Here is a 20310-nt window from a genome sequence, read left to right as displayed (position 1 = left end):
TTGAAAAAAAGAATATAAGCGTATATTGTATTCACGTTCACTATACTCCGGTTGGGGACGGCCCGGACCTAGGGCATGACGCTATCAGCCCCGCGTTGACGCAAGATGTTACCTCAATTGCGCTATCAAGGCCGCATCACACACCTGTTGACGTGATATACCAATCTCATTGCGACACTAAATTTTTTATTATATCGAGTCTCTTCGCTGTAAGGCTTTCAGAATGTACCCTATATTGGATATCGATCATTAACATGGCTACTGCTCAAGTATTAAGAACTGGTCCGGTTGGCCAACCCGATATCGATTATGCTCCCGATCTCGACAAGTATCTTGCACGTGTTGCCCGCCGAAAAGCTACTGAAGAGCTGTCGAATCAGCTACCAGATGGATTTCCCCACGAACTGAACTCTGACCTCGTATGGAATGGAAGCGACATCACTGAAAAGTACAATTTCGTCTACGAACTCAATGGGGAAGAGCTTCAGGAGATTGATGATGCGCTAGAATACTTCAAATGTAAGCTATTTTGATGCGTATAATTGAGGTGTACTGAAACGACAACAGCTCTTGGCAAACCACTCGGCTTCATCAACCAAGAGACATTTCCTCTTCCAAAGCTGCACGCTGAGCTGCGCAACATTTCCGATGAGGTCCATAACCGACGTGGCTTCAAGGTCCTTCGAGGCCTGCCATTTGATAAGCATGACCGTGAGGAGAATATTATCATATACGCTGGAGTCTCGTCGCACGTAGCTCCAATTAGAGGGCGCCAGGACTTTCAGTATCAGGGAAAACCAGCGGATGTCGTCTTAGCTCACATCAAAGATCTAAGCTCGATCGTGGATGCTGACAAAATTGGAGCACCTGCTTATACGACCGATAAGCAGGTATTTCATACTGATTCGGGTGATGTTATTGCCTTGGCATGTTTGGAGACTGCTGCGGAGGGTGGCGAAAGCAAATTGTCCAGCTCATGGACAGTGTACAACGAGCTTGCCAGAACGAGACCAGATCTTATCAGGACCCTGGCTGAGCCTTGGGCCAGCGAGAAGTACGTTGAACTTCTAACTACATAAAACTTGAAAAACCTCCTGACTTTTGTGATAGTTTTGGCGGTAGGGGGGACAAGTATGCACTGCGACCATTGCTTCACTATCAGCCAAAGACCGAGTCTGCTCCTGAGAGACTGATCATCCAGTACGCACGAAGGACGTTCACGGGCTATTGGGGTTTGCCAAGATCCTCTGACGTGCCACCCATCACTGAAGCTCAGGCCGAGGCTCTTGATGCCCTCCATTTTCTGGCTGATAAGCATTCTGTTTCTCTTGGGTTTCGAAAGGGCGATGTACAATATGCCAACAATTTGAGCATTTTCCATGCCCGAGATGGATTCAAGAACACTCCGGAGCAGCAGTGAGTATCAACTCACATGATCTTGCAAACTCCCGTGCTAAAGCAATTTAGGCGTCATCTTATCCGCCTTTGGCTGCGTGATCCTGACAATGCATGGCCTACGCCCGAAGCGTTGAAGCCAAGATGGTCCATATACGAAGGCGTAACGCCTGAAAACTCTGTTTTTCCGCTGGAGCCCACAATCCGTACTGCAAGTGGAGGGAAAAGCAAGCCGCTGGAGTGAAGTGTATTGGCCGTTTCGAGATCCTGTACACCGTGGCTGCAAACTTACTTGGCTCAGATAGTTAGTGCTATCTAGACGTATAAATTCCCACATAAGAATGCTAAAGCCAATTACAGCATCTACCTATATTGTTAAAATCACTACCTAGCCAGCAAACTCAAATAACTTAAGTAACGCCAACAACAATTTTAGTCGGGATAGCGCTTTTTGCCACCTTGTTATCGTTAGTAACGCAAAACACGTTTGCAGACATAGTATATCGTAGATAGCAATATTGCGAGTAGAGCCGAGCAGTTAGAAGAAGGACCACCCGGGCTTGGATTCCTTTTTGGGCTCTCGGCAAGATACACCGGGATCATAATCACCTAATCCATATGTGAGTACGATCCTATATTCTATTTAGAACGTTCCACATGAACGTTACATCACCCCCGCTTCCAAGCTCGCCTGGTCATTGTCTGTCAGTTATTCTAAGTTTCCCACAACTTCTATCGCCTCCAACGTCATGACTTATTCCTAGCTATGTAGTATACAGCACTTCATTCTTTATCAAGCTATAGAAATTCGAATCTTCAGTAAGAACATACGAGGCTGCGCGACGAACTGCCCAGTGAAGCGAAGACCCAGCACCTTGGCCCTTCAAGGTACCCCTGCGATGTCGCAAATACATTATCTTTCGCGTGCTCGGCACGCGACACAACTTGATAGGTTTAACAAGTATCTGAAGGCAATGCGCTAGAATTTAACAATCCTGTTGCAAATGACGTGCGATGGTGACATCCACACTCCTATTTGCAACCAACCCCAACTGCGGAAGGTCGGCTCTATCCTTGAAGTTCCATATATACCTGCTATGTCCGTCTTGCGTCGCATGCTCACACGTCTCTAAGGCCACCCAATGATATAGCGTGACGCACTGGGTCATCAAGAAACCTAGTTATCCTTCGCAATGTCTTCGCTCTTCAGAAATCGTTTCAAAATTGGTGGAAACCCAGATCGATCGGCTTCTGCGGTTCAGTCGGTAACAGCGAGTGGCAATATTCAAGTAATAGATGGGGATTTGAAATATGTCGGGGAGCAAGGTGGTAACAATGCTCCTATTGCCTACCAAGAAGCGAGCGGAGCTCCTGTCGAGACACATTCCCCTTTGGGATACAATGTTGGACCTATCACGATAGTATTCTTGAATCTCTCGAAGATGATCGGTACAGGTATTTGGTTCCTCAATCTTAAGATTTCGATTTATATTGATCAATCGTAGGAATATTCTCGACGCGTATGTAAAAAGTACTTTGACCAAAGTTAAGAAAGCTAATAGTAGATTGTAGCCGCATCGATTTTGAAAGGTACGGGCTCGGTTGGGCTTAGTCTGATCTTCTGGACAATTGGATTCTTCACATCAATATCTTCGCTATCGGTGTATTTGGAATATGCAGCGTATTTTCCGTCTCGATCAGGTTCTGAGGTGGCCTATCTAGAACAAGCGTTCCCACGACCCAAGTGGTTGTTTCCGACCACATTTGCGATCCAATCAGTCATCTTATCTTTTAGCTCTGGCAACGCAGTGGTTATGGCCAACTATCTCTACAAGATTGGAGACTATCAAGCAAAGCCGTGGGAAACCAAGGGGCTTGCGGTCGCCTGCTACACGGCTGCTGTGTTGGTAGTACTGTTCCATACCAGAGCATCTTACTGGATTAGCAATGCAATTGGGGCAATCAAACTGATAACACTAGTGTTCATCGCTATCACGGGGCTGGTTGTGCTGGGTGGACACACCAGGGTCAAAAACCCTTCAGCCGGATTTCGCGATGCTTTTGACGGTAGTCCGTCGGGATATGGTGTCACCAACGCCATGTACAAGATCATCTTTGCGTGTAAGTAATTATAAGAAACTGAACAGAGATACTTACTGACATATGATACAGATGCTGGATATGAAAATGCATTCAATGTGGTCAACGAGGTGAAGAACCCGGTAAAGAACATCAGGAACAATGGATTTGCCGCAGTAGTACTTGTTGCCATCTTGTACATCTTGGCAAACGTGGCTTATTTTGCCGCCATTCCCAAGGAAGAAATTTTAGCAGGCAAAACAATCGCCGCTGGTATTCTATTCACTAAGGTGTTTGGAGACCATGGTGCTGTCCGTGGCCTCAATTTCCTCATAGCACTGAGCTCGTTCGGCAATCTGATCGCTGTCCTTCTAGGGTCCTCACGATTGATTAGAGAATGTGGTCGACAAGGCGTGCTTCCTTGGCCACAGTTCTGGGCATCCACCAAACCATTCGGTACCCCAATAGGACCATACTTCACAAAATGGGCGCTCACCATTCTCATCATCCTTGCAGTGCCAGCGGGCGATGCTTTTTCATTCATCACGGACCTTCAGGTGTATCCCTCAGCTTGTTTCAGTCTTCTCATGGCCGTTGGGCTCTATGTGCTACGGTTTCGCCGTAATCGCCTTGGACTTCCACCACCCTCCTTCCGTGTTTGGAACATCGTACTCATTTTCAACATTTTAATTCAGCTATACCTAATCATCATGCCATGGTATCCACCAACTGGCGGAGCGACAGGTGGCGATGTCAGCTTCTGGTACGGTACCTACATCGTGGTTGGGATTGGCATACTACTCATTTGCGGGTTGTATTACTATATCTGGATCATTTGGCTGCCTAAGCTTCGAGGCTACAAGGTGCGCCAAGAGGTTCTGGATCTTGGAGATGGAGCGCAAACACATGTGCTTGTGAAGATACCGTACGACCAGATCAGCGAATGGGATGCGCAGCATGACGCGTATGGTAGGATAATAAGTCAGAGCGATCTTACCAAAACCAGCTCATAAGAAAGAAAGAGTGGTATAAATCAATCCTGAAGGAGCGATTTTGGGCCTTATAAATATCTATGTAATACACTCGAAGTTTAGCTTATATTCTTTTTAAGATAAGTCTATACAACACCTTCCATTAACTTCGGTTATCTTGCTCAATAGTGAATAAACGTCTCAATTTTCCATTTCTATGTATAACCGTGTATTGCCTACTTATCCAAAAAAAAAGTGTTTGTTAGGATTGATACCACTATTGTAGTGCTGCTTGCACACCAACACACCAAGCTCATTCGAGAAGCAAAGAGCATCTACCCAATCATTCACCTAGATGTTCTACAATGTGGCACCCATTCAAGGCATACATCTACCAATACATACCTTATGCTACTCATACGCTTAACCTGAATCAGTAACTTTAATACAAGAAGCTCGAATTCTGAGCTTGAGAAAGCTTATGTTGACCTTGGTCGTAATGCGCGAACTGGGATAAGGTACATATTCAATCGTTCTAACAACGTAACGATCAACCAACTTCTTCTTCTTCTACCTTCCCTAAGATTGTGTTTCAGAGATGACATAATTGAGGGATGAGATTGCATGTCTAATACTTGTTGCAGAGTGTATGTACCACTTTCAAAACGTTCTCATAACCTGGTAGCTGTCTCCTTCTCGAATGCTCTTTCCTAATTCTAGGTTGTTCATTGTTGCAAGTTGAGATTGTTGCAGTCGAACGTGTAAGTATTTGTTTTTGGACCAGGCGCAAATGTAACGTTCAATGATGCACACTGAAGATTGTGAAAAACTCGAGATATTATTGAAAAGCTGATTAATGCGTCTTCAGACTCTTAGAGCATTCGCCTTATCTCCTCAGCGTATAAAGGATACAACAAGCTCAGCATTCATGTGCGTATCGCTATAGTTTATCAAGTTGACTGATTGCAATATCCGTAAGTCCCACTTCCATACCACTTGCGGCAGCAGTTCTGATCCCAATCGGCCGGAGTAACAGAGTTCGGGACACGGCAGTAGAAGTTGCCACGGTTCCAGAAGTTAACCGTATTAATCATAGTTCCTGTGCACCGTCAGAAATGATACTCGATTACATTTCTTTGAGAAACTGCTGTTTGTTTCACTGTGTTGACTCACCTGCATTATCACGGCAGCAACGAGTGGTTCGGTCGGCTATGGATTGATCTCTCCCTGAACCGGTTGGTGCCTGTCCCCGTTATTATATTGTCGTGGTATCTGAAAGCTTCAACATACCATGCAAACGCATCCAAGGCCTGGTACGGTTGCCTGAGCGCTAACAACGGAAGCACTTGCGGCAAGTAATACGGAAAGCGTAGGTAGATGCATTGTAGCAGTATAGTGGTGTAGTAAACACAATGATGAGTCTATCTAGGATACTTGAAGATAATAGGTAATGTATAGTTGAAAGACATCACAGCATACACAACCTTATATACCTCAAGGCTTCCAAGATGATATCTGTACTACAGCTATCTTGGTAAATCCAACCAAATATAATTCGCTTCCTTGCTAGGCACTTCACTACAACGTCTAGATTCTGAGGCGGACCGAATACCATTCCAACCGGCTGATGCCCAGGTACGAGATCTTAGCGTGACTCTTGATTGCTATACGTTCCGGTTGTGACAGGCCCCAATTTAGGCGGCTGGACGTTTTTTGAACGAAGGTTAGAGAAATGGACCTTGTAATGCGAGACGATATTTGGACACAAATGCCAATCATGTAAGAAAGCCAGCGACTTCGCTGTCTTGTGCCCTACCTTGCGCCATATTTGACAGCGTGTGTTGATCGCATCCGACATCTAACGCGCCTTCACCTTACTTTGTCGCAATTATCAACTTGACCTGTTAGTACTCTACTGGTCGTTTTTCGATCACAAGGAGGCCCCATGGCCAGAGTGGTCATGACTTCGTATTCTACTAACAAGCACCGAGTCTAAGACACTCAGACAGGTAGCGCTTACACATTATATTGACTTATTTACAAATCTCGTATATTTAGTTATGCCAATGGCGGGAATCTCCAGACCGGCCGACTAGGCCTTGAATAGACGGCCCGCTCAGACATCCGCGAAATACCATCCACTTACCCATGTATACCCGCACGTGAAGCAATATGTAGATCAGAGATTCGTTCTGTCTTGAATGAAGCGCTTTGTACACGACAGCGGTTATGTGATAATTTATGTATTTCAACTTGAGGTAAGCTCGATTTACTGCACAACATTAATTCCTTCGTAAAGTAATCATGGACCCTTCAGATACGAAGTAAGCGCCAAGGCACCACTGAACAGACCTCTATTTTCCAGCTAGACCTAACAGGGTCGATTTGGCTGGTCCGTTTTCATTTTGCTGTTTTGGGCCGTTTTGTGTTTACGTTTTCAGGTCTTCATAGGTTAGAACTCCGAATATAATTAGTACTATTTAGTGTTGCGGCTAGGAGTAACTAAATAGCCACTTGCGTAGCTAAATACTCCGTTGTCTTGCTAGTCCTAGCAGCCCATCCTACAACGCGACGACTACTTGACCGCCACGTAACGACAATCTAGTCACAAAATGCAGCTTAACCTCTACTTCTTCTATGTGAATGTAAATAGAAGCTAGTCAGCTCCCTCTATCGAAGCTGTAAATCTAGAAAGGCGAGTAAACGGAGACGGGAAATAGAGAACCAAATGACCCTAAATTAGATCGTATTTCTTCATGCACCAAAACCCACTAGAGACTAACCCTCATATGGAACCAAAGTCGTAATCACTGGGAGAGCTTGATATTAGATATGCACGGTTTCTTACAAGGATCAATGTGAGAAGGCGGTGAAATTTAATCGCGCTGTCTACTTTTGCGAGTAGCGATATTAGTTGCTTTACGCCCACATAACACGTTCTTCTGTCTACAGCTACTCTTCTCCTGGCATCTTATCATTATATTATCCCTCTGCCATACTACAACTCAAGATCTCATCGTTTCTCGCAAGGCAAAGCTATTAGTGTGTAGACTCAAGAGGCTATGTCACTAAATCCTCTTTGGTGTCTCACTACTAGTCGCGCAAGCTAAAAGCAGGGAGGTTTCACCAGGATAGCAAGGGCATATGTAAACTTGAAGCTGAGAGATTTATATGGCATTCAAGATGTCTTCAATTTCGGGTAAAAGTTCATTTTCTCGCTGTGTGTTGAGTTACTCATAACCCTGTGCGCTCGATTGTCTACATCGTACAGACCCAGGCTGAACCTCTAGTTGATCATGTCAGGCTTGTTGTCTTGACCTGCTTCTCACCACCCGTTTCTTGTCCAGGAGACAAGTCCCTTGTTACACTTCCATGGCCGTGTTCCGCAGCTATCGTTTCTGTTGTCGGTTTTCCACTTAATTCGCCCTTGGTTTGCATAGGCATTGTTGGTTCAGTACCCTCGGATCGCCTGTATACAGGAATGAATGCATCGTAATATCGAGGCATAACCAAGCCGAGCAGAATGACTATAATAGTCAGGATAGACAATATAAACCCAGAAATCATCATGGGATCAAAGAGAAGAGTGTGAAACTCCGGGAAGGCGAAAGAGAGTATGATGGCGAGAACAGGGCCGCTCAGGTAACGGAGCAGGACAGGCATAAATGCAGGGATCTTCCAGTTCTTCCCCTGCCCAACAATCACATTCAAGTCACGGCGTAGTTGATTGCCCTAGAAGCCTAGTCAGTCTCTCAAACAAGAAGAGCCACAAATCCATGTAGTACTTACTGAATAAAATGCGAGATACCAAAACTTCCTAAAAACGGCATTGCTGTTCCAGAATGAAGGGGCATCTACGTCAGGTTTTCGTGCTATTACGACAGCTACGATAGCCATAAGACAGTAGAAACCAATGCCGGTACCTGCTCCAATACCTGGACTATTTATTCCATGGGCTAGGCTAATTCCAAGTACCTGAGCACCAAGAAAGCCCACATTGTAGACCACGAAAGCAGGAAGCCCAGTTTGATGGACGATGTCTTTCCACCGGTATACAGTAGTAGCACTGGAAACTTCACTCCACACAACGAATATGAGGGCAACGTTGTTTACCCACCGATCAATGCCATCGAGCAGATAGTATCCAAACTCAGTACAGTATGGTAGGCACCTGTGTTTTGAGAGGGTAAGTTGGTAAGCATTCATAAGATCTGGCTGATGTGGGACAAGGGAATATACTTACATGAGAAAGCAAAGAATGGTAAGTGCGGTGACGACAGCAGGTCGTGACGCCTTGACCATACCAGAGTCGCAGATAAGTGTGACCACCACATCCAACATAACAAAAGCCGAACTGAATCCAAGAACCACAAGTGTAAAGAATAAGAGTACCGCCCAGAAATTAGCTCCGGGCATCTGGAGTACAGCTTCAGGTAAGGTGAGAAATCCGACAACAAATGCGCCGAGTCTCTCACCATCCTGGGGCCATCTGCGGAGGAAGCCAACGACGCCAAAGATGGCGAATGCGGCAAAGTTCTCGAACAGAACATTACTACCGCAGATAAGACATGCGTCCATGACAGCGTTGGAGTGTTTGGTGTTGTAGCTGGCGTACGAAGTAAAGTATCCAAACCCGATTCCCGTCGAAAAGAATACTTGGCCAACGGCTGTTTGCCAGACAACGCCCGAAGCAAGCTGATCGCTCCTCCATGTCCTCCACACAAGGTCAACGCCTTCTCTTGCATTCTCGAGTGACAATGCTCTTCCAACAAAGATGACGGTAGTAACAATTGGCAATCCCATGGTGAAGTAGACGACTCGCCCTGTCATCCCAACGCCACGGAAGATAGAAATCCAGATGAGAAACCAAACGAAGACACTCCATCCAACTGTTTCGCCGACGAGCGCTCCGTTGGGGTAAGCCGTGAACCGGGTTACTGAATTTCCATCGGCACTCTGGCTTCCTTCGTTAATCTCCCCGCGTTGAAGTACGTCTTGGTAGTAAAATTCTTCGATCCGATTTTCCCATGGCAAGGGGCTAGTGAAGCTGTGCCGGAAGTACTGCATGATCCATGCTAAGTTGACAGTGAAATATTGCACAACGAGGAAGCTGACAATGACCGGTCCCATACCTACACCCTTTAGCCGGCGATGTACATTATTGACTGGAGGTGTAAACTACGTCAGCCTACATCCTGCTCAAAAACCTCGCGCTATAGTCTTACATGCGATGACGGTTCCTCCGCGGTACGCTTGTCCAATCGAGACTTCCAAGATGAGTGCAGGAATGGCGATGAGAAATACGGCCAAAAGATATGGGATGAACCACTGGAGTCCATAGTTGTTATACAGAACACTAGGATATCTGAGCAGGTTTCCTTGTCCTGCACATCCACCCATTGCAGCGAGCAGGAAGGCTGCCCGTGACGGCCATTGGTCACGGCCGTCCTCGCTCTTCGCAGCAGGAGGCGCGATGTAGTCGCCGATCTTCCGCAGGGTTTGCATAGCCATGTTGCAGAGTGGCCTGCTGTATACTGAGATGGATGGATAAGTGGTTACCCCTCATGAAACGATATATCACTAGAATTTTATCGCACTGGTTGTAGTGTTCGTATTTTCGAACTTCTCAACAATGGTGGATTTCCATCAGTCTCACTGCAGCGGAGTGGGTCAGTTTTGTATCTTGCCCAGGGCGTGGACCCCACTACGTCCGCCAAGGAGAGTGATGCTAGAGCTCCTGATAGGTATCCGGTGGATCACTCGGTTCAGTTCGTTTGGCCCAAGGCGTGCGAGATGCCAAGAATCCCATGTGTAGGTTCAAACTGTTGGATAGACCTATCGTATTCTGCCATAGGAACGCCGTTTGCAACGCCACAGACAATTTTTACTAGACAAAACAAGCTCGTTCTGCATGATGGGTCCATGTGACGGTAACCATCATGCGATTCCTTAGATGAACATCTTTCTGTGGTAGTTGCGTGGAGGCTATCGTGGGTCGCCAAGCTTCCGCTGGGAGAAGTGGATCATTGTCTGTCGGCTATGTTCCTGGCGTACGTCACATTGGATGGTTGGAGTGTTTCCAACAAATCATGGTGCACTTTGTTGCCGTCTTCCGAGATGCCAATGCTTAGCTGTAATTGCCATTGACACATTGCCATCATTATTGTTCTTCGCTAATCTCTCATCCGCTATACTTTACACATGAGAAAACAGGTACTGGCCAAATGCGACCCAAGCAATGGAAAGGCTCTGTTGTTACATGGGAATTGTGGCTCACGTACGCAGGCCGGCTAATCGCTGGCATATCGTGTCGATGGGCGTATACGTCAAACCTCACCAACCTCTCTTTCTGTGGAAAAAGGCCAAACAGCCATGTGATTGTAAGCCAGTCACATTATCTTCTGGGGTCACTCATCAACTTCATCGACCATTATTTCCTTCTTTGCTTGAGCTCGTAGTATATAGAAGCTGCTTTTGTCCTATTAAATCCTCGACCAGGAAGCCTAACTTCATCCCGAAATCCATGAGCCAGCCTATTCAGAACTAAAAATAATTCCCAATGATCATACAATGTTTGCAGAGATTTCTCACTAAGTCCCACATGATAAGCTGGGTCTAATGCATGCGCTTCAGATCGGTCTTAACCCTAGTCTGCATATGTGTGTGCTCGGGCTGCGGACTTCTGATGACTTCGATTTCCCAATATGAACCAGGTTAAACTTTTAGTTTCGCAGCCATCGATTAACGGAGATGCAAATTCGAAGGTAAATAGAAAAATCGAAGAAACACACTATTATCAAGGGATGTTGAGCATTAGTAGATTGGTGACTCATCATCGATGAGGTTTACGAGACTTGGAATTGTTCCAAAATGACAAAGAATAGAAAACCTTTGCATCGGAACTATATACAATATACTTCGAATGAATATTGTCGTAAGATCACTCTGGAGAAACTATGTCATTGTCCAATAGCGGCAGATACATACAGCCCTTTTCATTCGATGGTCCCGCATCAACATCTACATTTTTTATCCTCAGCTTCATTCTTACGTTTTGTATGTAGAGCTATTCTCTAGCGTACAGCTACACTGCATAGGTGGTAATGCTTGAGGTATGTGCGATACGCGATGGGTGTTTGAATTTCGCGACATGAGTACATACCGAGCAAAGCAGGATTGCTAATTGCCAACGAACAAAGATACAATTTCGTAGTGTATAAGGCATCTATAAATCAAAGGTTGAAGCTAATAGGATGGGATAAAAACGGCAAAGCTAAGCGTGAAGGGCCTTTTGATGATCCCTTGGGTCAATTCCTTTTGGTCCAGTCATGGTTTTCCCTAACGCATGAAAATGTTTCCTTCCCAGATTCCATAGCCTCGCGGTACATCCTGTCCTACCATCTCCCCTACCTGGACATCGACACCGTATCCAAGCGACGAGACCGCACGATCAAAAACATCTTTTGGTAACCACTCTGTAACGTTAGAAATAGGTCCTATGGCACCAGATACGCAAATCATAAACATCCATCCAGCATTCTTTTCAGCATCAGTGAACGGATGATCCTTTGGCTGAGCCTCCTTGCCTTTCCAGCAGTAGAGCGATGAGTATGTTTTGATGTAAGCGGGAAGAAGTTTCCTGAGACGTCCCAACAGCATTTCGGATATTTTCTTCATGTCATCGCCTGCAATTGCAGGGAGTCCGACGTTTACTGCAATCAGGTAGGTTGAGAGTGTAGCAGGCATGGTACCCAAGGGGGACAGCAAATCCGGGGGTAAGTTCTGAAAGGTCGGTCCGCCTCCTGTGGGAATCTCTTCATAGACAGCGAACTTGGCATCAACAATGTCGAACACCATTGGCTCTTTACCCTCTTGCTCTAAACCTTCACTGTATCCTACTGGGCATTCATCCTCGCCCAGCTTCCTTGTGGTTTCCAAATTCAAAGCGCGGCTTACATCATCGTATGCCTTGCTCTTCAAGACGTCCAAGTTGTCAACAAGACATGCGTACACAAACATTGGCTTTGTGTCTCCCTCTGGGTTGTGTCCATACCCATTTCCCTCATCGGATCTAGCAAACCGCAAGCAAGAGGTGACTTTGCCGTTGGAATGTTGGCCCGCGGACATGTTGATCATATCTCTGAAATGCAGTTTTGTCCACCGCCAGAAGTATGGGCTAGAATCTCCGCTCCCGTGAAGTAAACGTGGGTGCACGAGTAGCATACCGGGTTTCTGGTCTATGGATCCCATTTTGTGAATGCAGTTCAGAAAAAGAGTTGCTAGCCTTGGAGGAAGTTTTGGTTTGTGAATAAGAGACTCAAATGAGAATGTTGAGGTTTATGGTGTCGATGAACAGTTGCAATGACCGTATTCCAAATCTTGTATGTTGTCGAACTCTTCAAAAAGAAAGTAATATCAACCCGCGTTTCTTGACGATCCCTGCTAAGATATACACAAAGGTATTCTGATCTCCCTCGTTCCCTAACCACTAGGTTTTCAATAACCGGAAAACACTTTGGGGATCCGGACGTGCAGCTGCAGCGCCTACATATGTATGCATACCCCGCTGTAGTACGGCGCGTTACGTCCGTGGCGCATTGGTAAGAAGCGGAAAAAGCAAAGTAACTCCTAGATACCATGGCCGACCTCCTCCCCTTTAACGTGCCCACTTGCCTATGATAGCACCAGAGCTTACAGTGCCAAAATGACGGGTCCTTGGTCACTGCCTTTGACCATGAAATATGTGAATACCATGCTGGTACGGTCGGAAATGTTCATCTCAAACAAGGAGTCGTGCATATGCGCTCTTATGGCTTCATAGCCCAGCTCTCGACTAGGCCGTTGATTTCCGCTACCATATGTACACGCGCGTGAGAGCCGAAGATCTGCAGGCGCATGGTGGCGGTAGCCACGTATATCAGACTACACTTGCTTTCGTCCTACAGGAATAGTTGAAGCATTGTATGGCGACACGCCGATCGCCAATACTTCTGCCAGGCGCATCAGGGCTGTGCAAACATTAACAACATGTAGCAAGGAATTAAGTGATGAACCTAGTCCGCTGGCTTTGGAGATAGTGGGGCCTACCGAGGCATAGTGAAGACAGGGCAGGGTAGTGCCACAATCCAGATCTTTTAATGCAGGCACTGATTCAGATCGACGAAAACTGGTTGCGCGCTACACAATGGGTGCGTAGGAAAGCGTGACGTTTAGGTACTCTCGTTGGGTTTTTCCTGGTTGTTGTGCAGAGGGCAATCTAGTCAAAATCCGAAGTCTGGTTCTGGGCCTCCCATTGTAGATGCGTCACCATGGCCTTCTCTGCCTCCAACTCGGCCTCAAGGGTACCTATCCGGTACGTGAACTCGGTGATTTTCGCATCCTTTGCCTTAACAGCAAGACGAGTCACGTCTCGTGCTCTCTTAAAACCTTCTGTACGCTTTACATGTCTTATTAACAAGGTTTTAAGCTCCTCTTCGGCATGAACAGGTAAGACGATGTTGGATTCTTGCAACAGACTAAAGACGTCGCCGACTAGGTCTTGATCCATTGGATTCTTGAAGCGACTTGTCTTTGGCGTTTCATCAATGGAAGTATAGGGTGTTGAGTAGGGCGTTGCAACTCTACGATTGCTTTCTTGACTGGCGGCAGAAGAGGCGAAGGGGCTGGCCGCTGCTGAAGGTCTTAAAATAAACAAATCTCCCTGAGCCTTCCGTCCCGTGTGGGGTGTTTGCAGTCCATAAACTGCCGTGTCGTTGGTTTGGTCTTCGTCCCAGGGGAGACCAGATCTTTTGGAGGCGGGAGTGCTGAAGATTGTTGTCTTGGCAGCCTTACGAGGCGTTTCCAGATGAGACATGGCTTCACCCGGATCATGGCCGTCTTGGGCCTTTGAAGGACGGTACTTGTCTAGATTTCCGCTGACGGAGCGTTTGCGCTTGTGTTCTGAAGTGAGAGTGGCAGCTGTATTTGCGACAGCTTCGTCCTCTCGTGTACGGGCATCGTCGTCCCATAGGAAGAACTTGCATTGTTCTTGTGGAGGTTTGTTGCAGGTGCGAACTGGATTGAGCTGATAAGAATTGTGCGCACGGTGTTTGGTAGTGAAGAGCATATCATACACCATCTCCCATGATTCGGGCCTGGTTTTGAGGTTTGTAGATGCACTGAGGGCAGTCGCGGACTGCAGTCACCTGATGGCACGTGAGCGGACAGCCCTGAGTGGGTTGAGTATTGGCCATCATACAGTGCCAGACGCCGTGGACGAAGAGTCCTTTGCGCGCACCTCGAGAGCTAGACATGACGGATTGGGACCAGTCTCGATGGTAATATTGATGATGTCGTCGTCGTCGTCACGGTAGGCGGAGTGAGAAGTGGAGAAGAATGGATGCAGGGGTCTAGCGCGAATCTTGCCGCGCTGTTCCGGTCCACCTTACTCGATATGGGCAATTCGTGTAGACTCGACGGCCCATCTGGACTGGCGTCCGATGTTCGCATTTGTGACTTCCTTTGTCCATTATCGCTTTTGTTGCTCCAGCCAGCCTTTTCGCCATCAGCCTGGTCCAGAATATGCTGTGCAACGTTGCGCCACCCTGTCTACGGCTGAGTCCCTGATGTGAATCCACCATGTCTCCTTTTCCCACTCACTAATCTCCACCATGAGTGGCTTCCATCCCTCGCACCTTCAGTCGCCACAACTGTGCCATCTTCGGTGCTGCTCATGCTCATGCTCATGCTCATGTCAAGGTGAACACATCCTGCTCCCGTGTCAATCAAGCGCCTTCTTCAATTTGACACTCTGCTGCAATCATGCTCATCCGATCGGCAAGAAGGCTGCCGCCCTCATTCGTACTCATGCTCGTCTTCCTGGCCTTCTTGGGCTGGGAACTCAGTCAAGGAATGAGACATGAGGAGCATCCGTTGCCGGCATCGCCTCCTCCTCCTGCGCCCGCTCTTGTCGAACCTGAGCAGAGGCCCCACGTCGAGGAGAAGAAACCGCCTCGATTGGCCCTCGTAACCTTCGTCACCGAACAGAGATCATACCTCTATCTCTCGCTAAGGAACAAAGATCGTAAGCTTGGTCAAGCTGCTACCCAAAATCGACAAGCTGACATACGTCCTGCTCAGACTACTCCCGCCGTCACGGTTATGACCTCGTTATCGACTACGAACAGCACAGCGAAACTGGAAACCCTGTCTATTGGAAGTTCGACATGATCGAAAGGCTGGTCAAGTCCGCAAAGCATGACTGGATATGGTGGCTCGACTTCGACACGCTCATCACCAACACCAATACCAATGTTGCTAACATAATCGACGAAGAGCTGCAGAATGCCGAGCATGCCGACAATGTTGACTACATCTTCACCAACGACTGCAACGGCCTCAATCTGGGATCCTTCCTGGTACGCGCACACGACCGATCCCTCGAATTCATCCACCGTGCACTCGATCTCCGCCACACCGACGAGGGCAAAGACTACAGCGAGCAGGACGCCCTGGTGCGTGTCATGAAGGAAGAACCATACTCGGAGAGGTTCATCTTCGCGCCCCAATCGAAATTGAACGCCTTTCCCGAAGAGATCAAATGCTATGAAGATGAGCATGGTCAGTGGGAGCCTGGCAAATTCATTCTGCATTTCGCGGGCGCGTGGGCACATGTAGAAGGCGACGACCCTACGGGTCAACTTATGGACAAATACAAGCATGACGTCATGTGGGGGAAATGGGAAGATATCTATTGATGACGGTGATGATTACGATGAAAAACGCACCGTGGGATTATTGTGGGGTTTTGCGTGTCCTTGGAGTATTCGTTTGAGATGTCTGGCCTTCTCGCATTGGAGTACAGGATTGCAGCAAAATTGGTTATACACTAAACTCACAAGATGGCGTGCGTTTTATGGTCCGGCGAACTACGCACAAGAACACTTGGTTTTATTTTAGAACGTCGCAATCCATATATTATTGTCAGATCCGTTTTTCGGAATTGCTGACGGCCTAGCGCGCTTACAAACAATGCAGTACAATGCATGGCGACTGTCCTCTTTTGTCCAGATATGCAGCAAGTGTCGGCTGAAGTAAGCGATTGCCCCACGTTCGACTCTGTGAAGCTATTGACTCGAGTAGACCTTGTATTCTCTGCGTTAGTTTGGCCTTCTAGAGTAGGTTACTTTTTTCGGCGAGCGAGGTCCAGTTTGCGCTTTTGGTGGTTGCAACACCAGCACTTTGGGAATGATCATTAGGTCACTTTTAATCTAAATTTATAAAGCAGCCACACATGCAACTGTATCGTTCGGTGCCTCCTGCATTCGAGTCTCGCACTTATCATCCACCATGAGTCTTCCAACCATTACCCAAGAGACTACCACGGCGCTGAAACAACACATTGACAATGCTACACAACCGACTGCAGACAAGTTACCACTGCCGTCTGCCCTAGTTCATGTAGTCGACGCCCAGAACAATGTCCTCTTCTTCCATGGCTCGAGTCCATCCAAACCTCCTACGTCGGAATCAATAGCTATCATTCAATCCCTTACAAAAATCATTGGTGCAATAGCATACATGCAGCTTGTCGAGCAAGGTCTGGCCACCGTTGATGACTCCACTACAATCAGCACCTTCCTTCCAGAACTCACATCGAAGCAAGTTTTGACTGGCTACACCGTGGATAGCAATATAGGGAAGAAGCAATGGCAACTTGAAGACCAAAAGAGCAGTATTACAGCTCGAATGCTCTTAAACCATACTTATGGCGGCGGCCACACTTACTTCAACCAACTACTCATGGACTACGTCCGTGATCTCGGCGAGGGAGTATGGGAAAAGACAAACGAAGCCAACGACCCTTACGGCATTCTCCTTGCAAGCCCTCTCCTCTGGCACCCAGGCACGCACACAAACTACGGACAGGGCCTCGACTGGATCGCCGTGCTCATCGAGCGCATCACCAAGAAGACCCTGGGTAACTACCTGCAAGAAAACATTTTCAATCCCCTCGGGCTCCGGGAAATCGGGTTTGAGCCTGCGTTTGGAGGCGCCGTTACCGCACTGCCTGAGAATGCAGGTAAATTCTGGCCGAGAAATATGAGGACGGAAAACGGTTTTGTCACGCTGGATGCGGCGGAGCCAGAGGTCGTTAGAAGATCGGATGCGTACCCTGAGGGACGGCATCACGTTGGGTGTTTGGGAACGGGGCTGGTGGCTAGTGCAAGGGACTACGTGCATCTTGTTGCTGCGTTGCTGCCGCAGAATCAAGGTGTCGATCCGATAACAGGACATCGTATTCTTTCTGCCGAGTCGGTGGCGGAAATAACAAAGCCGCAGCTTGCAGAGCATCTACGTAATGACTCTCGTAGTCTTCCTGTTTCAGATGCTCTTCCCATCATACTTCCGGTGGACTTGTCGTCTCCTCATCTGGATCCCGAAGGTAGCTATGGGCTGGGTTGTGGTGTTCAGGGTGCACAGAGAGTGCTGAAAGATGGGAAGAGGGGTAGAAGTAAGGGTACGGTCTATTGGTATGGTGCACCAAATTGCGATATGTGGATCGATGGGGAGAATGGTATCGTAGTGACTATTTGGGGGAGTTATTATCCATGGAACGAAGGCGCATGGGTAGACTTCGTAGCGGGGGTAGAGGGATTGGTTTATGAGGGTCTGACAGAGAAAGGGATGACGGAAGAGAGCCTGAGAGAGAAACAAACGTCTTCTCCATCGCCTTGAAATTGGAAGGCTTCCTTTATTTAATTTCCTGTCTACAACAGTTGCCTTTTTATCGATTTTGTCCTTCTTTGCTTTTATTTGTGAATATATTGCTATTGAGCTTCAATATAGATGATACAGCCCTAAGTAGATCATGGCCGCATTCTCAAGTCTCGTTTATGGCTTTGTCTAAAGTCAAATAACCTTTTGTTTCTCTTCCTCCTCATCTCAAAATGAACTACATAATTACCCTCTTTTCCTCTTTTACCTCCACACCTACCTGCGAACAAAGGCAAAGACTATACCTCTTCGGGTTTTCATTCTCACCATATCACGTTCTACTAAAAGTAAGTTTACCTTGAAACAACTGTCTTCTGGTATATATTCAGCGCTATAACTACTTTCGACCATTTGTTCACGATTTAGCTAATATCCAACAAACATCAACCACATCCAGATATGCAGAAAGCTTCCAACGATACGCCGTGCAGATACGTACTCAGATCCCACCCTGCTAACTTACATGCAATTGACTGAAAAGCATTTGATATCCTGATGCAGTTCCAATCAGTAATTCATCGCATTCATATCACCGACAAGCACGTCTCCAAAGCAACAAGAGCGCAATCTTCCGGCTCCCGATGACCAGATTCATAGTATTCATTTAGGTTTACTATTCCACTACGTCACGACTGATATCAACGAGAGATTTGTCATGGCCTTCTTTGTGACGCCCAGGACCTGTGAGTTACACTTGACCGAGGTAAACTACAGGACCTACTGGGATTCTGTTATGAGGGCAAGATTCATAGAGCAGCACCACTTCTGCTTGACCAAAGGCATTTATCCACAGCCTCGGCTTACTACGACTTCTTCTTGTGTTGCCAACTCTTGATGCATCACTTGCCCAGACTCTTGCCATCTTGGGGAGGCTCAACCTATGTTAAAGCCTTAATTACGCAATATAATAAGCTTATTCAATGTACCTATCAATAAACTATCCGTCATACCCATTGCGCGTCCAATGGTTTTCTCCGCAAGACGCTATATACCCGAGCCTACCTACAAGAACTACCAGCCTCGGTACCCTTCTGATCCTTGCTTCAGCTTGTGTAACGGTACGCCACCTACTATTGTACATGCCCTAGGCTGGCATCGATGTGATTGGCATGGATGGGGGATGTCAGAGATGATACAAGGGGGTTCCACGATGCATCTTGAGTATGCATCATCGCGACCTGAGCCCGATACCTTGGGTCTAGCTCTCTTCCTTTCTCTCTTCCCAATAAAACGCATACGAGCTAACAATATCTCTTGCTTGGCGTGCGTTTGAGCTGTTGGAGGTTGTTGTGACGCACACCGCTGCGCCTGTAACATTTATTGATTGGATGTTTTGCTTTTTGCGGCACACGGCAGCAGTTGTGTGTAAGTATAGCCTAAAGAGCAACGGCTGGCTGGTATGGTCTTGGCTGATGGATTTTTTCTCCACATACATCATAACTGATTTGGCCAGACTGTTGGTCAATCTCTCTTTGTTATGACCGAATCCCCGGGAAGGAGGGGCTGAACCCGTATAACGCCACCAATACTATTTGCTTTGGGGAATTTCCCATCCCGCGATCAGGCAACCTGCTCATAATGTATGCGAACCCCAAGTAACGGCTTTTCCCCATGATTTCATAATGGATAAATGGATGAGTTGGTACTTTTGCCACGCAGACGTTCTATGGCTCGTTTACAAGACAATGTGGAGATGTGGTGGAAGCCAAAGTGATCATCAAGACGGGTCGCGCCTTGGGGGCCGTAATTGCGTGGCCCAACGCCATTTCCGCTGCCAGATCGTTTGAGGCCCATTACTTTTTGTTATGTACTAGAGGGCCTATAGCAGACCGATCCATGCGTGTATACATGTATATATGCCATGATAACATCGTATGGAGTGGATCACATCTGCTGTGGTGCTGAGCTGAAGTTGCTCAGGAGCTGAGCCGGTAGGTGTGATGGTCGTCGCAACACGGTGTGGCGCTTTGCTAATGGCGAACACCGGCTCATTCCTGCCCGAACCGGGCGTTCATGCAAACTTTGGTGGATGATTCTAGCGCAACATGTCTCCAATGCACGGGGTATGGAAGCTGGGCATGTCTGAGTATGTACAAGGAGAGGGAGAAGA

At 47.2% G+C, this 20310-nt stretch overlaps 9 protein-coding genes across 9 annotated transcripts; 4 read left to right on the top strand and 5 right to left on the bottom strand.

Moving 5' to 3' along the window:
* Positions 1 to 254: 254 nt before the first annotated feature.
* On the top strand, positions 255 to 1639 carry COCVIDRAFT_99977 (hypothetical protein; the record flags this gene model as incomplete). Its single annotated transcript, XM_014700899.1, has 4 exons — positions 255 to 519; positions 568 to 1054; positions 1111 to 1416; positions 1468 to 1639. 4 exons carry the CDS (start codon positions 255 to 257, stop codon positions 1637 to 1639), a joined length of 1230 nt encoding a protein of 409 aa, XP_014556385.1.
* A 949-nt stretch (positions 1640 to 2588) lies between these two features.
* Positions 2589 to 4487, top strand: COCVIDRAFT_100056 (hypothetical protein; the record flags this gene model as incomplete). The annotated part of the gene is made up of 4 exons (XM_014700898.1): positions 2589 to 2850; positions 2901 to 2915; positions 2968 to 3516; positions 3568 to 4487. The coding sequence occupies 4 exons, from the start codon at positions 2589 to 2591 to the stop codon at positions 4485 to 4487; spliced, it is 1746 nt and encodes a 581-aa protein (XP_014556384.1).
* Positions 4488 to 5395: 908 nt separating this feature from the next.
* On the bottom strand, positions 5396 to 5828 carry COCVIDRAFT_99980 (hypothetical protein; the record flags this gene model as incomplete). The annotated part of the gene is made up of 3 exons (XM_014700897.1): positions 5396 to 5544; positions 5619 to 5688; positions 5736 to 5828. 3 exons carry the CDS (start codon positions 5826 to 5828, stop codon positions 5396 to 5398), a joined length of 312 nt encoding a protein of 103 aa, XP_014556383.1.
* Positions 5829 to 7739: 1911 nt separating this feature from the next.
* Positions 7740 to 9956, bottom strand: COCVIDRAFT_16268 (hypothetical protein; the record flags this gene model as incomplete). Its single annotated transcript, XM_014700818.1, has 4 exons — positions 7740 to 8177; positions 8235 to 8616; positions 8689 to 9610; positions 9671 to 9956. 4 exons carry the CDS (start codon positions 9954 to 9956, stop codon positions 7740 to 7742), a joined length of 2028 nt encoding a protein of 675 aa, XP_014556304.1.
* A 1827-nt stretch (positions 9957 to 11783) lies between these two features.
* Positions 11784 to 11972, bottom strand: COCVIDRAFT_99914 (hypothetical protein; the record flags this gene model as incomplete). Its single annotated transcript, XM_014700896.1, has 1 exon — positions 11784 to 11972. The coding sequence occupies one exon, from the start codon at positions 11970 to 11972 to the stop codon at positions 11784 to 11786; it is 189 nt and encodes a 62-aa protein (XP_014556382.1).
* A 282-nt stretch (positions 11973 to 12254) lies between these two features.
* COCVIDRAFT_49557 (hypothetical protein) lies at positions 12255 to 12695 on the bottom strand (the record flags this gene model as incomplete). The annotated part of the gene is made up of 1 exon (XM_014700895.1): positions 12255 to 12695. A coding segment is annotated over one exon (441 nt), but the record flags the coding sequence as incomplete, so codon positions are not given.
* A 1006-nt stretch (positions 12696 to 13701) lies between these two features.
* On the bottom strand, positions 13702 to 14737 carry COCVIDRAFT_100116 (hypothetical protein; the record flags this gene model as incomplete). The annotated part of the gene is made up of 3 exons (XM_014700894.1): positions 13702 to 14498; positions 14558 to 14629; positions 14683 to 14737. The coding sequence occupies 3 exons, from the start codon at positions 14735 to 14737 to the stop codon at positions 13702 to 13704; spliced, it is 924 nt and encodes a 307-aa protein (XP_014556380.1).
* Positions 14738 to 15245: 508 nt separating this feature from the next.
* COCVIDRAFT_100003 (glycosyltransferase family 34 protein) lies at positions 15246 to 16180 on the top strand (the record flags this gene model as incomplete). Its single annotated transcript, XM_014700893.1, has 2 exons — positions 15246 to 15507; positions 15564 to 16180. 2 exons carry the CDS (start codon positions 15246 to 15248, stop codon positions 16178 to 16180), a joined length of 879 nt encoding a protein of 292 aa, XP_014556379.1.
* A 592-nt stretch (positions 16181 to 16772) lies between these two features.
* On the top strand, positions 16773 to 18161 carry COCVIDRAFT_26913 (hypothetical protein; the record flags this gene model as incomplete). Its single annotated transcript, XM_014700892.1, has 1 exon — positions 16773 to 18161. One exon carries the CDS (start codon positions 16773 to 16775, stop codon positions 18159 to 18161), a length of 1389 nt encoding a protein of 462 aa, XP_014556378.1.
* Positions 18162 to 20310: the final 2149 nt, after the last annotated feature.

This window comes from Bipolaris victoriae (genome assembly GCF_000527765.1).
Source record: "Bipolaris victoriae FI3 unplaced genomic scaffold scaffold_45, whole genome shotgun sequence".
NCBI classification, from domain to species: domain Eukaryota; kingdom Fungi; phylum Ascomycota; class Dothideomycetes; order Pleosporales; family Pleosporaceae; genus Bipolaris; species Bipolaris victoriae.
Note: the sequence above shows the minus strand (reverse complement) of the source record. Positions and strands in the feature narration are given on the sequence as shown.